At 46.9% G+C, this 14,770-nt stretch overlaps 1 protein-coding gene across 1 annotated transcript in view; it reads right to left on the minus strand.

Annotated features, from left to right (window-relative positions):
- Positions 1-14,770, minus strand: part of XPO7 (exportin 7) — a 48,725-nt gene that overhangs the window by 2,599 nt on the left and 31,356 nt on the right. The window contains exons 11-25 of the mRNA XM_059831596.1: positions 14,183-14,355; positions 12,939-13,132; positions 11,724-11,829; positions 10,251-10,386; positions 9,200-9,273; positions 8,017-8,097; positions 7,446-7,509; positions 6,127-6,235; positions 5,555-5,661; positions 4,977-5,065; positions 4,146-4,253; positions 2,937-3,019; positions 2,149-2,363; positions 830-968; positions 327-487 (exon numbers count right to left, since the gene is read on the minus strand). Coding sequence (XP_059687579.1) covers positions 327-487; positions 830-968; positions 2,149-2,363; positions 2,937-3,019; positions 4,146-4,253; positions 4,977-5,065; positions 5,555-5,661; positions 6,127-6,235; positions 7,446-7,509; positions 8,017-8,097; positions 9,200-9,273; positions 10,251-10,386; positions 11,724-11,829; positions 12,939-13,132; positions 14,183-14,355 — 1,839 coding nt within the window. The remainder of the gene's footprint in view (positions 1-326; positions 488-829; positions 969-2,148; positions 2,364-2,936; positions 3,020-4,145; positions 4,254-4,976; positions 5,066-5,554; positions 5,662-6,126; positions 6,236-7,445; positions 7,510-8,016; positions 8,098-9,199; positions 9,274-10,250; positions 10,387-11,723; positions 11,830-12,938; positions 13,133-14,182; positions 14,356-14,770) is intronic.

The raw sequence follows: 14,770 nt of genomic DNA on the forward strand, positions 1-14,770 counted from the left end.
CATAACTTATTTCTCTTAATAAAAAAAAAAAAAAGACAAAAGCTCATTTTTGGCTACTTTTTTTCACATCTGAAATGCAAAAATGGTACTCCTTGCACAGGGAGAAGCATGGCCCTGAAGCATGGCTTTGAATCAGACCTACTGTATGATGAATATGTAGGAGAGATGCAATACTAGCAAAAAAATCCTTTTTCGCCCGGAAAAGCCTGGGGCTCTAGAGCAGGGAGCATGCTGCCCCCGTATTACATCACGCTAAGAGAATTCAGGGCTCATCGAGGAGTTTACCGTGCCATGCCACAACAAGGCCCCACGCCTTCTGTCTTTACCTGCTGAATCATCTCTGGGTGCTGCTGCATAATGTGCAGGAACCGGTCGCTCTCCTGGGTCAGAGGTGTGGTCCTCTTCTTGGTGCTGCGAGACAACTGCTTGAAGAGATAGGTGACAATGTGGTCCAAACAGGAGCAGCAGCCTGTGCAAACCATGGTGTCTGCAAGAAGAGGAAAGGGGGAGAATATTGGGGTACTGCCAGCATTTCCCTTGCTCCGATGCAGCTGGGCAGGCTCCCAGGGAAACACCACCATTTACCTGGGTCCTTTTAGGGACTCTGCAAGCAAGAACCACCTAACCCTAACTGGGTCAGCAACCTCCTCCCTGAGACATACACTAGCTCTCATGTTCCAGCTTTAGCAGAGGTGAAACTCCACCCGTTCACAAGGTATGTCTTAACTTATCTGTTAGCCTGAAATACCACGCATTCAAAGCAAACAAAAATCTTTCCCCACTTCCAAATCAAAGGCCCAACAGCACAACAGAGAACAGAGGTAGTTACCTAGTGCAGTGAGGCCTTCTGAAATGGAAGAGAGAATATACATGATTACATGAGGCTCCAGACTGGCTATAAAGTTCATGTGGTCCTGGGTAAGAACTTCCAGCAAGGAATAGTATGACTGGCTGAGCTTGGGATAATCCTGCAGAGAAAGGAAGAGAGAAAGACTTTTAAGGCCTCATGGCTAGCCTGTAACCATCAGTTAAGGCTTTCTTGCTAAACCCAACCCATTCATTAATCACCTGAAAACTGCTTACAGAATCTCCTGGAAAGAGAACAAACGAACCCCTCTCACAGCATAATGTACACGCCAACATTATTTTCCCCCCTTCTCGCCCACCAAAAGCCTTCCAAACAGGCTCCAGCAACAATGGCCCAGCAGGTTCCCAACACTGTTATATCAAACCATCTTTCCCCGCTGCTTCGCTCTTTTTCAAATGGGGAGTGTTAGCTGACTAATGCCAGTGCTGGAGATGCAGAGATAGGAATGGCTCTCCAGGTGTCCATGCAGAGTGCCAGATCGCATAAAAATCAACATGCGCAGCGCTGGGCTCAGCAGCCTGCACTGCAGTCAGTGCCACAGACCCCTCAGCAGCCCCCAGACCTGGGGGGGGACTCTGCTGGGAGTCCTGCAAAGCAGCTCAAGACTTGCATTTGAGCTGCATGTCTCACAAGCAATGGTTTGGCCACTGGTATATTAAATCAAGAACGTGCTGAACGCAGTCACAGAGATGGCAACAAATTCTTTCAGGTCCTGTTATGGTAGTAAGACAGATAAGACTTGGGAGGAATATATGCTGCCCTCTCTCCTCGGTATTTTGCCAAGTAGGATTCTGCTGATAGGGTCTCAGAGCTCTGCCACAAAATGGATTTCTGTATATGAGGTCTGGATAGGAGCAAGGCTTTGTAGGTGGATGTCTTCAGCAAGCAGGTTGCACTGTAACTGCTGATGCATCGAGATCTCTGCCCACAGGCAATACAGGGAAGAACAATCCTTCACTCGCAGGAAGTGTTTTTCAGGTAGAGGAGCAATTATTTTGGTAATTGCTCTGCTGAGACTCGGAGCGTACCCCACTGGAGAGCTGAGCAGCGGGGCTACCCAGCAGGTTCTTGGGTGGTGGGGTAACAGCTTTCACACAGGACCTGCCGCCACACATTCCAGGAGCTGTAATTTCCTGCTGGCCTGTGCCTATAGCTGGGGCTCCAGGAAGTGGCACAAGTTCACTTGTCTCTGTGATTAAAGTATTCCTTTACTGTATAATCTTCCAACCCTGTCTTCCCTAGCCACGTGTTTATACTGCTAATCACAGGTGTCAGCTTACCAGAAGGTCACTGTGAGGGATGGAAAGCAGAAGCTTGATAAAAGTTTGCAAGGCATTGTCCAGTGCATCATCCCCGTAGAGTCGGAAGACCCCAAAGTTGACGTAGCTCCCGCTCAGTGCAGCCTTCAGCATAGAGAAGCAGATGGAAATCCCCTTCAGCTTCAAGGCATAGACTTGATCCTTTGGGACCTCCCCAAGTGTTAGGATACGATTTCCTGCATGAGCACAGAAGTAGACTCAGTATTTCAGCAACCACATCCAAACCCTTTCTCCCCCAGGGTGCAGGAAAAGGAGAAGTAGAGCCATAAGGAGTGACTGAGAAGTCAGCCACAAGCACCAAAGCCTTATTCCCCAGCTGCAGGTTAAGGAACCTGTTATAAGGTAAAAGCATGGCTCTAACTAGGAAACACAGGAGAACACAGCTGCATGTAATTTTGCTGTGGGAGCAGGACAGCATAAGGACAAGATCACTCTCCACTCGCTTCACAGGTTTGCCCATGTCACCTTGCACACTCACAAGAGGCTCAGCTGGGCTCCTGCTCCTTGCTGTCATTTTCTTCCTCATTTGCATGGCAAACACCCTGTCCCTTCTGCTTGCCTGCCTACCCAGCGCTTCAAGCAGAATCATCTCTCTGTATCTAAGCATGCATTCAGCAAGCAATTTGGCACCGCCTCCCAGCCCGGGCTCGCTCTCTGAGCTGGCAAGTGCCCCAGCCCTCACTCCCTAAGCAAGCGGAGGAGTCAAGGGCAGACCGAGGCTGCCCAGATCCCACCTGCTGAGTACTCACCATACGTAGTTATCATTTTACTCGTTTCTCGGAAGAGCAGGATGCCATTCGGTGAAGACACATCAAACTGCAGCCGTTGGGATCTAACAAAAAGACAGGGAGTAAATCGGAGCACAAACATACCTGGGAGTAAAACCAAAGCTAACGCTCCAGCACCACCACGCGCTGCTGTCTACTGGGGCACCCTCTTCCCAGGGCTGCTCCCCAGAGTTCAACAAAACGCCCTGGTCTGGTGGAAAATACTGCTGTTCATTACCAAAGCCAGACAGGACACAGCCACTTAGGGACAGATGAGCTCTGCTGTCACAGAAGAAAGGGCCTGTATTTCAGAGACGTCAGGAATATTACAAGATCGAGGCTGGAAAGCCTGTCTTGGCAATAGTCACTAGGCTACTGTACACAAACACAGCGAACATCTTGGAAGCAGCATTGTAGGGCAGGCTGACTAGCGCCTATTCATAACACGACCAAGAATTCAGAGCTTGGCATTTTTTTCCCCCTACAGTGAATAGATCTTACAATTGAAGAGCAGCAAGTTGTCCAGTTCACCTCTGAAATAAATGAGTGGACATATTCCAGTAAGGATTGTCCTACTGCAAAGACGCCACTCAGATGTGGCAAACAGTCTGACAGTACGAAGAGTCAACTCTCAAATGACTGTGCCTGAACCTTGTGTCCCTTTCACTCGGCTGTAACAACGGTCCCTTCCTATAGGATTGTGTTCCTCTGGCTGCAGGCCAGAGCAACATCTTGGCAACCTTCCACTGCCAGATTAGACAGCTTCTGAATTATCTGAACAGAATCAGAGGTACCTCTCTGCTGGCAAAAAGAGCTGATGCTCTAAAGCAAAAGCAGTCATCTGGCTGCTAGATAGAACAATGCTCATTTTAAACACAAGTTTTAAAAATTAACATGAGGTGCCGGCCTCCATCTTATAGTGCTGTCCTTGGAAGCAGACGCTGAACAAATTCAGTGTTTATTGATCATGTCTCTTGGTCTGACTGAGTCATGACACGACTGATATCCGAACTGTTAGATTTTCTTTCCCTGCTGAAACAATGCCAGTTCTCCTCTGTCCCCTTAGCAGCTTTTATAGCATAAATAGATTAAAGTAGAAAGTAACACAACTGGGCACCAACACCCACACAAAGGCTGAAGCAGCAGACAGACACAAATCCCTGCCAGCTTTCAGATGCTGGAGGCTCATACCTATTATGTACCAACTCAGCCATCAGTTTGAGGACAGGTGTAGTGCAGGCTGGGTCATGGTACCAGAGTTCAATTGCCCGCTGTAGGATGGGCATGTAGGATGGGTAGCTGCAAGGTGAAAGCTAAGGAACTTTGTGGTTTTGCATGAAGAAAAAAGGTCACAACTTCTATCAAAAGGCGTATTTTGTGTACTGCGCCCAAACCTTGCAAAGGAGCTTAACTTAACAAGGTTAAACAGAGATGCTGCTTGCTGGGGTCTGCTTTATCACAGGAAAAAAAAAAAAAAATCTTAAGTCTGTTGAAGGAGTTGCATTACACAGTTCTTGCACTAGGATAAACCAGAACCAAAAGGGTTTTGAATGAAAGGGAAGACAGATACAAAGATCTGTCACTTCAACAGACAGCTGACCTTCACCAGCCAAAGAGAAAACTGGAGCCCAGATACCGTGCTCTTTGAGCAGCTATGCTCTCACCAAGAGGACAAAGATACCAACTGCTGTTTGCTTTAGTGACCAAGAGGAAAGCTTTTGTTGCTGCTGAGACACAAACATCCCATTAAAAGCCTTTGTGCTTTACAGGTCAAATCTCTTTAGGTCCAATCGGCAAAACCCCAACAGTTTAGCTTTGAGCAGATTTCTAGGTTGACTTGGTTGCAGACAGAACAAGTCAAATCTATTTTAGGGCTTAGAGACAGGACACCGAGTACTATAAAAGTGAAGAGAAACCCCAGTCAGGATTTAACAGGGAAAACAGGGCATTTGGATGCAGTCAGCCACAGTTCTCCCTTATGACAGACAGGATGACTCAAGTTTTAGGGCAATAGAAGGATACATCCACTCAAACAGCATCATGAAGCTGGTTTTGGCATTGAAGGCAAAGGCTATTCCCCTCAAGTCTCTCACCAAACCAACCAAAGTTCTCTGTGTTGCAAAAGAAAAGATATGTTAAAACATAACACATGTATGGACCTCTCCCTCCCTGGCTCCACCAGCCCAGAGCCACTTCCCTTCCTCCCATCCCAACAACAATATAGCCTTTCCGAGCTGGCTGCCAACCCCAGGTTAGACAGTTCTTCCTCTTCAGTGCCAGAAGCCCTCTTTAACTTGAGCCAGTGCAGCAGCAGTACTGGGGTATTTCATTCCCAAGAGAAGGAAAGCTGGCAGATGAGGCTCACTGCTTTGATTACGAACTACACCTAGACCCCAAGGAATACAGGGACACCACTGCTTCCCCATATACGGAAAAAAAGCACCCATCACTCCAGCATCTACTTGTCTCATTCAGAGGGGAGAATGCCTCTCACCCTGCAGGAGTTACTTGTTCTCTCCTGTCTGAACTGAAAATGTCAAAGCCCCCAAGGGAAAGAGTAGGGAGAGCAGGGATAACAGGGAAGGTCCTGCCCAACTTACTTTTGCCTCTTGTTCATTGAAAGTATTTGTGCTGAACATCTGTGCCACAGTCTCAAAGGCAGCTGTGAGGGGAAGCATGAACTGCTCATACTGATCCTCATCTTCCCCTGAAAGGAAAAGAAAGAAATCAGGAGGAAATAGACTGCACATTGCTGTGCCCTGCAGTACTGCCTGTGCTAAACATTCAGACATTGCTCACCCACAGAGCTAGAGGCAGAGAGACCACAGGTTTCCAGACAGGTGATCTATCACTGCCAATATCTAAGTTAGAGAAAAGACTTAGAACAAACCCTGCCACCTCAGGAAAACATTTGGAATATTATGAAGGAAAAATTTAGCTCCAGCCTTAGTGGTGTGCACCTTTGGACTACCTATCCCTAACAACATGGCATCAAACTCACTCTTGAGCTTCTTTTCCCTCCTTTTTCTTATCCCATTTGGCTTTTCCCACTCTAGCATCCTTTCCTGGAGGAGCTTTTACAGCTCCCTAAATAGCAGGATCCAGCATACCACAGGGCCCAGCATCCAAACCACAGAGTTTTGCTCTGGTTCCCAGGGAAAGACCCTAGTACCTAAATCCACCATGAGAAGACGCCCAAGTGCAGTGTAGAACGTAGTCCGACATCTCATGTCAGTCAGGTTGGACTGATTGTTAATGCCCAGGAAGGAAAAGTGCTCACTCTGCAAATGGAAGAGAAGAGATGGGTTAAAAGGGGAACCACCACCTTGAATGGGCTCCTGTATCAAGGGCTGAGGATCCCTCGTTCCCCTGTCTAATTCTCAGCCTGCGCAAGGACGAGAAGCAGCGAGCTGCACGGCTATCGTGCTCACCATTTCGCATCTGCCAGCCATCTCGGAGAACAGGCCACCAGAGGGCAACAGGCACCGTGCCTGCACGCCCCGGAGCAGCGTCCTATCTGCTGGCAAAGATACCAGCTATCATCTTTCATCTTGGAATTCCCCAGGACCAGATGAACAAGGAAGTCTTGCTTTGCCTCCAGAGCAAAGAAGCAATCTGCCCCCCCCCCCCCCCCCCCCCTTACTCCTGGGGACCCTCCAGGCGTTAAGGCTGCTGAAAACCAGCCCTCTGCAGACAGATCCCCAGTTACTCTGCCCATGTTGTCCACGGAAACACTAGCCCCAGACAATGCAGCCTGAATGCAGCTTCTGGGCCAAACACAGGACACGTGACTGCCTGCAAAATATCCCCTAGCTCAAGGAATACAGCGCCTCGTTCAACCAGTCAATGCAAACTTCTGGACGCGGGGCTGGGAGTCCTATCGCTACAGCATTGGAGCATCAAATGACCGCACGCTCCCAGAGGCAAGTCAGAAATCTGACACTTTGCTGCTGGCTTCTGGTTGCTCATTCTAACATCTTTGATTTCAAGTCAGCACCCCAGATCCTCGCAGGCAGTACCATACTGGTAGTGACCAAGGAACAAGGCTGCTATCCTGACGCCTGCAAGTGACGGCACTTCTAAATCAGCACTTTTAGAATGAAAGCACTGAAATGCTGTTATATTTTGCTTTAAATCGCATAAACAGTGCTCACTGCTGTCTGCCTGCATGTGCAGCAGTATCAGCTGTCTTCTGCATTTCACTCTGGAGATGACTGTCTTTCAGTGGAGAGTAAAAAGACCTCCACGTTAACCCTTCGGGGATGAAAGGTACCACATAATTACAGCCCCTCAAAATTGAAGGGCAGGCTTTGAGCAAAGAGAGATGGAACACATCACATTTTCTAGAGGCTCATCTAGTATGATGGAAGCATCTGGGAGACAGGTAAACTTCAAAAGTGTGTCCTGGTGTTAAAATTAGGGGTTTACCTCAGCTGCACAAAGGCAGAGGAGTTTGCTGTGAGACAAGAAGCAGAAGGTGAAAGGACTTACCGTGTGATTGTTCAGCATGAACTGTACAGCGCTCAGTTTCACCAGCTTCCTAACACTACTGTATGTAAAGGGGGTGTTAAGGAAGCAGCAGAGTCAGCAGAAAACTTCTTGCAATGCTTGCAAAGCACTTTCCAGGGCAAAACTGGAAGGGGACTTAGATCTATATTATTCAGTATGTTCTAGCCTCTCTTATTTGTTTCAAGAACAACCAAGCTGCATACATCTCTACTGTAGAGACCTGCAGCGACCATTTTTATTTACTCTGTCAGGAAGAACAAGTAGAAGACCATAAGATAGCCTGTAAAAAAAATGAACTGTTGGAGTAAGCTACAAAGCAATTATGATCCAAGATAAAAATAACTACATTATAGCCATCCACTGCAAATCAACAGCTAGGTAAGACGTTGACCAAGCACTTGCACTCTGCTCTTCTCACTACCCCAAAGATGAAGCGGTTCAGGAATCTGTTACACGCAGAGTGCTCCTGTTCCAGCCGAGCATCTGGGTCACTCTTCCCCCATCCTGAGGTTTAAGCGTCCTGCGCACCCAACAGCTCTTCTGAAAAGGATATCCAATGGAGAGGTCATTGAGCAGCTGCAGCGTCTTGGAGGTGATAGGCTCGCATCGACCCCAGTACTTCAAGTTGGTAATGCTAGGGAAGAGGACAACAAGGACGGATCAGAGAGGTTTGCTCAGCTTTCCCTTTGCTGTGCGGCGGATTCTTCCAAAAGTCACCCAACATCATCAGCTCCACCCTCCACCGAAACCACAGACATCACAAGCCACAAAATATTGGTATAAAATTACTGTACTTACATTTGGTTGACTAGAAAATTATCCTTCAGATAATCTTCACTACTTGGGTCCCAAGCTACACTGGCCCATACCCAGGCCCTTGGAATTCTGTGGCACTCCAGGGCTGGTTTCTGCAGCAAGGGTAAGAGAATTCTGCGGCAGTGACTACATGCAGACGTATGCAATTCTGCACCTGCACCATCCACTGTCAGCTGCAGAATTCTAGTAGCCCTTGCTTCTTCCAGGAGAGCCATTTCACCCCTTGGGGATGGCGCGCAGCCGGGGCGCGCGAGGGTAGGCAAGGCCCCATGCACGTAAAGACGGGGGCGATGCTAAAGAAGTTGACGGGGAGCTAGCGGCTGCACGTCACCAGGCACACAGCACTGGGCGTCAGCATTGGAGCTACTGAATTGGTTCAAAATGCTAACGGAGGCTGCCAAAGACATGACAAAAAGCCAGTCGACAGGTTTGGTCCAGAGGAGAGCTGCCAAGGAACAGGCCGAAGAGGGTGCCTACCAGAGCGGAAGAGTTTTAAGAAAAGGACTTGTGCTACTCTGGTACTGAACAGCACAATTTGCAAAGAAAACCTTTGAAGGAGCAGTCCCCTCCCCATAGAGCTTTCGTGGCTGGTGATTGCCAATAGTCAAGTGATAGGGCATGAGTGCTTGAGGCTGTCCCCTCTCTGACTTTGGTTCTACTAAGCAGGCACTGGAAAGAGAATCCATTATCCTGGTGTACGGCTTATTTTTGCGTCTCCATAGCCCAGGCTAGAATCCACGGTGGATAAATCAATCCTGGATATTGTGCGTGACTTAAGCCCTGATAAAAGCTGTAATTCTCTCGAGTAGCCAGATGTTACTAGCTTTAGACTGAACAACACTCCCTCATATTCCAGTTTTCCCGGTTACACCTTCAAATAAACCCTGGAATCTCTGATGCCTGCAAGCAGGAACACTTACATTTTTCCTATGAAGACGCTCAGGACCATGGTCTCATCATTCAATCCCAGGACCTCTGAGAGACGGCGGTACAGCTGGAGGGGAAAAAAATAACACCAATTTAAAAGCCGTCAACAAAACGAGTAATGATCAAAGATGATTTGTTTTTTACTTGTTCTCCCTTTGTGGCACACACACCGGGGAGGGTGTATGCTCTGGGCTTTCCCAGATCAGTCAAACAATGCACAGAGATGCTTGTGATTTGATCCAGACCAACGCTTGCCCTAATCACTGCTACCTCTTTTCTATTGCTAGTCATAGCAGGTTCAGATACTGTACACAGAAGCTGGAGCACTTGCTTTTCCTAGGGAAAGGGGACATATCAACTGTGCTCTTCCACCTGCACCTACATGCAGTGTCTTAGTGAATTTGTCTGGAACTTTAAGCTCCTTGTCACATCACCGCTCCAAACTCTGTGAGATGGGGAAGGAAGGTCACAGGTTACTGGAGAGGAAGGGAATCTAATTCTAGAGTAATGATGTTCCCATTCTTTACTTTTTTTTTTAATTTAAAAAAGGTATTTTGCATCTCTAAAGATGCACCAAGGCATTCAAAGTTCAGTACATCTACAATTGCCTTGCGATGAAGAGAATGGCTATTTATCTTCACTTTAGAGCCAAGGAAGCAAGGCGCAGACGCTAAGCTCAGACTCCTCATGGGTGTATGAGGTGGTGCGACTCGCACACTTTCACAGGTATACAGGCTTAAGGGACTCATTTGAAGTCACAGCAGAAACTTGGCAGATAACAAAACTGAACCCAGGTCTTAAGTTCTAGGCTACTGTCACAGCCACTGGCTCCTTCCCGACGCATACAGAACACTATTTCAAAAACAGCTCAGGGTTAGTGATGTTAACACTGGACGTGTATCTAGAAAACACAGCAAACAGGTCTCTTAAATATTTTCAGCTATAAAGAAGGGAAAACAAGTAATACCACTTGCTTTCATTTAAAAAGGGAAGCTATGACTGGACTTCATATCACCAAGAGACACAGCAAAGGGTACTGATTACCTTGGAAGACTTCTGCACCTGATCTCCAATATAGATCTTCCGGAACTGCTCAAAGAAGCTCAGCATGGCAAGCTCCAGCTTCTCATTCCCAGCCTGCGCCAGACGAGAGTCCGTCAGGTTCATCAACTGCAGCACCCTGAACAGAGGCGGGAAAAACACACCTTGCTGATGGACACTGGGAGAAAGGAGGGATTTCTGCACGTGGCATTGTTTCCAGGCTGCGTGCAACAATATTTTTTTACTTTCTGTGGGCAGTGTTGTTTTGGGTCAAGAACTGACAAAACTGATAACAAAACACTGACTAGGGTACACTCCTCTTCTGTGCAAGGCTTTTAGAGAGCTTCTATATCCCTTCTAACAGGGATGCAAGGCCTTGGTTTTAATTTACTGAAATGAGTTTCAGGTGCTTTAGCACACTTACCCAGCAACTGGTCCATCACATTCTCAAACCCACCTGCGAAACCACTACCTGCTGCCCTCCCAAGAGCCAGACTCTAAACGACACTCCCACTTCAGTTTGTCTCTTGTTGTGAGCCCTGCAGAAACAATGCTGTGATCGGTGCAGGAGCTCAGTGAACAGACCTTGCTGCCAAGGAAGGGGAGGAGGGATTTTAGGGTAAATAACACATATGCAGCAGAACAGGGGGGACAAAAGCAAGGATACCCTTTTTGGCAAGCGCCACAAAGCACAGAGTGGGAAAGAAAAAACGTAAATAGACTTCTCTGAACAGGTATCATATACGCTGGCACTAAAGGTAGCTGAAATATATACGGGGTCTCACTATTTCCCCTTCAATAACTCATCCGCTACGCGGGAAGCCAGTGCTTGATGTTATCCATTAGCCACGGCTCACCAACAGGCCAGCTTCCATACATTCACAGCATAGCTCCTTTTCCTACCCTAGCTTCCAAGCAGAGCAATTAGGCTCTGGACCAGAAGGCGCTCAGCGTGACTCAAGGTTATTCATGAGCAGTAAGTTACATGTTCTCACATCCATCAAATAAAGCTTGCACTGGAGAGGATTTACAATCACGAAAATCCAGCATGTGCTAGACGACATTATAAAGTTTTAACAGCTATAGAAAAACTACAATATTCACAGCGTATTTACGGACAAAACCCACTTTTGATTATTATAAGGAAAAAGACGTTCCCCCCCACCCTGGCAAAGAACCATCATGCATTTAGTTCTACTCTAATGCATGCATTTAAGCCCGGTATAATTCCCCTCTTACATGCTCTTCCCCTCTCTTTCTCTTTCTTATAAACCCAGATTTCCCAATTTAGCCAAGCCAGAGCAGAAGTTTGCTGACTGGCTCTAGCCAGTGCTGCCAATCTCTTCTTTCAGGATGGCCAATTCCACACTGCTCTGTTCAGTGAAAAGAGGGGAAGAACATGGTGGCAGCTTCACAATAGCAATTCTTTTGTTGACTTCAAGAGTGGTGCAGCTAGAAAACAGTCAGCATCCCTACCGACAAACCAACTCGCCATCCATCGCATCCTGCTCATCCGTGCTGGCGAACGAGACCCTACCACCAATCACTGCCCCGATAATATAGACGAGCCACGTCAGGCGCCCTGAAACCAACAGAGGACATCAGAACCAAGCACGTCACACATTACACGGAGGAAGCCGAGATTTGCATTTTATTTTGGCAAAGACAGGATTCACAAGGAACACCTTTCTGCTTTAGTGCCCATCTATACCAAAAATCACTCAGTTTTCCACTTGGTGGAGAACAGGCACAACTTTACTAGAAAAGAAACAAGAATGCCAGGTCTGCCTGGAAGATTTTCATTATTTAAAACTATTCCACTGCAGAAAGCCGCTTTCTTGTAAAACTGTATTCTATATATTTAAACATGTGCAGATGCCAGCAGGCAGCGTTTATTCTTTCAAAGTACATGCTGGTGGAGAAGTCAGCATCATATGGAGTTTTGCCCACACACACACACACACAAAAAAGGTACTGTGTTAGATCAGACAATACTGTTTCAGAGGGAAGAGGAACAGTTTCCATACTTGTGCTGATGCGCCCAACTCCTCCACGAAAGGGAAGCCAGCTACGTTATTAGAGAGGGGGCATAACATAGCTATACCCGAACCTCCAAAGGAACTGCTTCTTTATGGCTAGTGTTAAGCAATTCCTAAACCAACCAGCTGTGCAAGTCCAAAACCTCCATGCTGAACCCACCCAACGCTGCGGAGAGACACCCTCCTTCAGACAGTGGCACCAGCTGAAAACCTCACTCCCAGTTACTCATTACCACCAGCTGGAGATTTCTGCCACATAGCCAGTGAGGAGGTTCAAATGAGCACTCCATATCCTGCCTCAGACAAAAAAGAGGGATAGGGCAGGCAGTGCCGACCACTTGTGGATGGGGAAACGTCCTCACAACTCGTCTCTGAAAGACTAGGCAAGGAGATTCACTACATTTCCCCAAAAAAGGAATGGAGTCAGTTGTAGGACAGCAATATCTTCAGACAGCACTGCTGTGTGCGTTGGGAGCGTCTGTCCACAGCCAAAAATATTCTACACCATACGGGCACCTCTCCAAGGGAACGTTTGTGAGATCTGCCTCCCCATTTATGGATTTCACCAGGAATGCAGGCTTCTGAAATGGAACTTTTGGGAACGGGCAACCTACTGCAAGCTCGTGGGCCACAGTTCTCCAAACACACTCACCTTCCTGTACAGCAACGTCCATGGGGCTGGCGGTGGCACTCTGCAGCAGCTCCTGGTAGGACTGGGCTGACTGGTCGAAGAGCTGCACGAGCAGAGCACAGGTCTTCTCATACTCGCACCGGCCAATGGTGGATAGCTGATCTAGCTGCTGTTGCACAAGGCCAGTATCATCCAGTGGATCCTCCAAACCATCCCTAAGCAGCAAGAAAGCAGATTAGAAAAGAACTTAAAATACAGAGATAGCTTAAACCATAACATAAGCCTATTTCTATCAGGTAGAGAATGCTTTCCCAGGCACAATTCCAATGACTAAAGTCTTTGCCTCTACTATTTGTCACAATGGAGAGCTAGATAGACAGACATAATCATCGTTACTGCGGCTGTAAATCAGAAGAACAGTAGTGGTTCAGGTGGAAAGGCCATCAGGACCTGAGATGAGTAAGCTCTTCTCATGTCTTCGAACAGAATGTGCAGTGCCAAGAACAAGGTCTCTGGTTGTCTTTGTATAACAAAGCTTTCCATCTTTCTCAATGTCTTAGTTGCCTTTTCCTCTAAATACACGAACCTCAATAATAAGTTTATTGCAGACTCCAGAGCTAGCTAGACCTGCTGTTCCTCCCTTGCACTGCTAGATACCTAAAAAGGGATAAGCCACTCAGTATTCCTTAAGAGAGGCATTATTTTTCTATATTTGAACATTTGTTTTCATCAAATACAAATCCACACAAGGTGGAATTCATCCCACACAAATTCAGGCACTGCAACAGAGTTGTGTAGGCTGCCCCTATCCTCAAAGGAAGGGGGAAAAAAAAAGAGTGACTTTTAGATATAATTTGTGCAATCCTACAGCAGAAATCCAAAAATTAAGTGAATCACACTTTGCATACTTATTCCTCTCTGCTACAATGGCAAGTCAGAGCGTAAACGGTATGCTGCAGATACATGGTGCTAGGCAAGATGAATTCTACCCATAACACGTTGGAGATCACTCAATCTCAGCCATTTGAGATTGAGCAAGGTCTAAAAAAAAAAAACAACCCAGCTTATAAAAAAATCTCTTATAAAAAAGAGACAGAATATGCAATTTAGGTAAGCCTCCCTTAGAAATCCTTTGTGACTCACAAAACTTCCTGCAGTCATGCCCATTTTTAAAAGAAAACTCAGAAGAGATACACCCTAGAGCCTTCTGCGCTAGACTCTGGTGCCGACAAGCAGAAGCGCTGCCATCTCTCTGCTTTCCTTACCTCAATATGATGTGCACAGATTCCAGCCTGGACGTGATGTAAGCTTTTGTGACTTCTGGTGTGTATGTTTCGAGCATGTGAGGCTCTGTGGCTTTAACATAGGGCACTGACGCAGCCAGCCGCTGCCACAAGCTTAGGAGATAGTGAACGCTGTTGGGCGCGAACTCCCAGTGCTACCAGGAGCCAAGAGAAAGAAAAGGAAAGGCAGCCAGTAAGTTATGGCCTTGACTATTTTACCCATATTATTTTGACTCTCGTAGCACTAGATATAGCAGCAGCTAAAAGCTTTACTGATCTGGTTGCCAATTTTAACTTCAGTTCACACCTGAATTCAGTGGGCATTATCAGCATTGAGTCAAGATGAAAAGATAATCCTGAGTCCCTAGGTTGTGTAACTGAGGCAAAGCATTTGGTTCCAAACTACTGCCGAGCTCATACTGTAGTGTGCTGCAGACAGATCCCCAAACAGAATGTACAGTTTAAAGCTGTTTTCCAGATAAATATTAAAACTTAACAAAGGCATTATATAAGCTGTACAATTTTTTTAACCATATTCTGTGCAGGGGTGTAGTTACAAGCTGTATACCA

The sequence above is a fragment of the Gavia stellata genome, chromosome 31 (genome assembly GCF_030936135.1).
Source record: "Gavia stellata isolate bGavSte3 chromosome 31, bGavSte3.hap2, whole genome shotgun sequence".
Taxonomy (NCBI): Eukaryota; Metazoa; Chordata; class Aves; order Gaviiformes; family Gaviidae; genus Gavia; species Gavia stellata.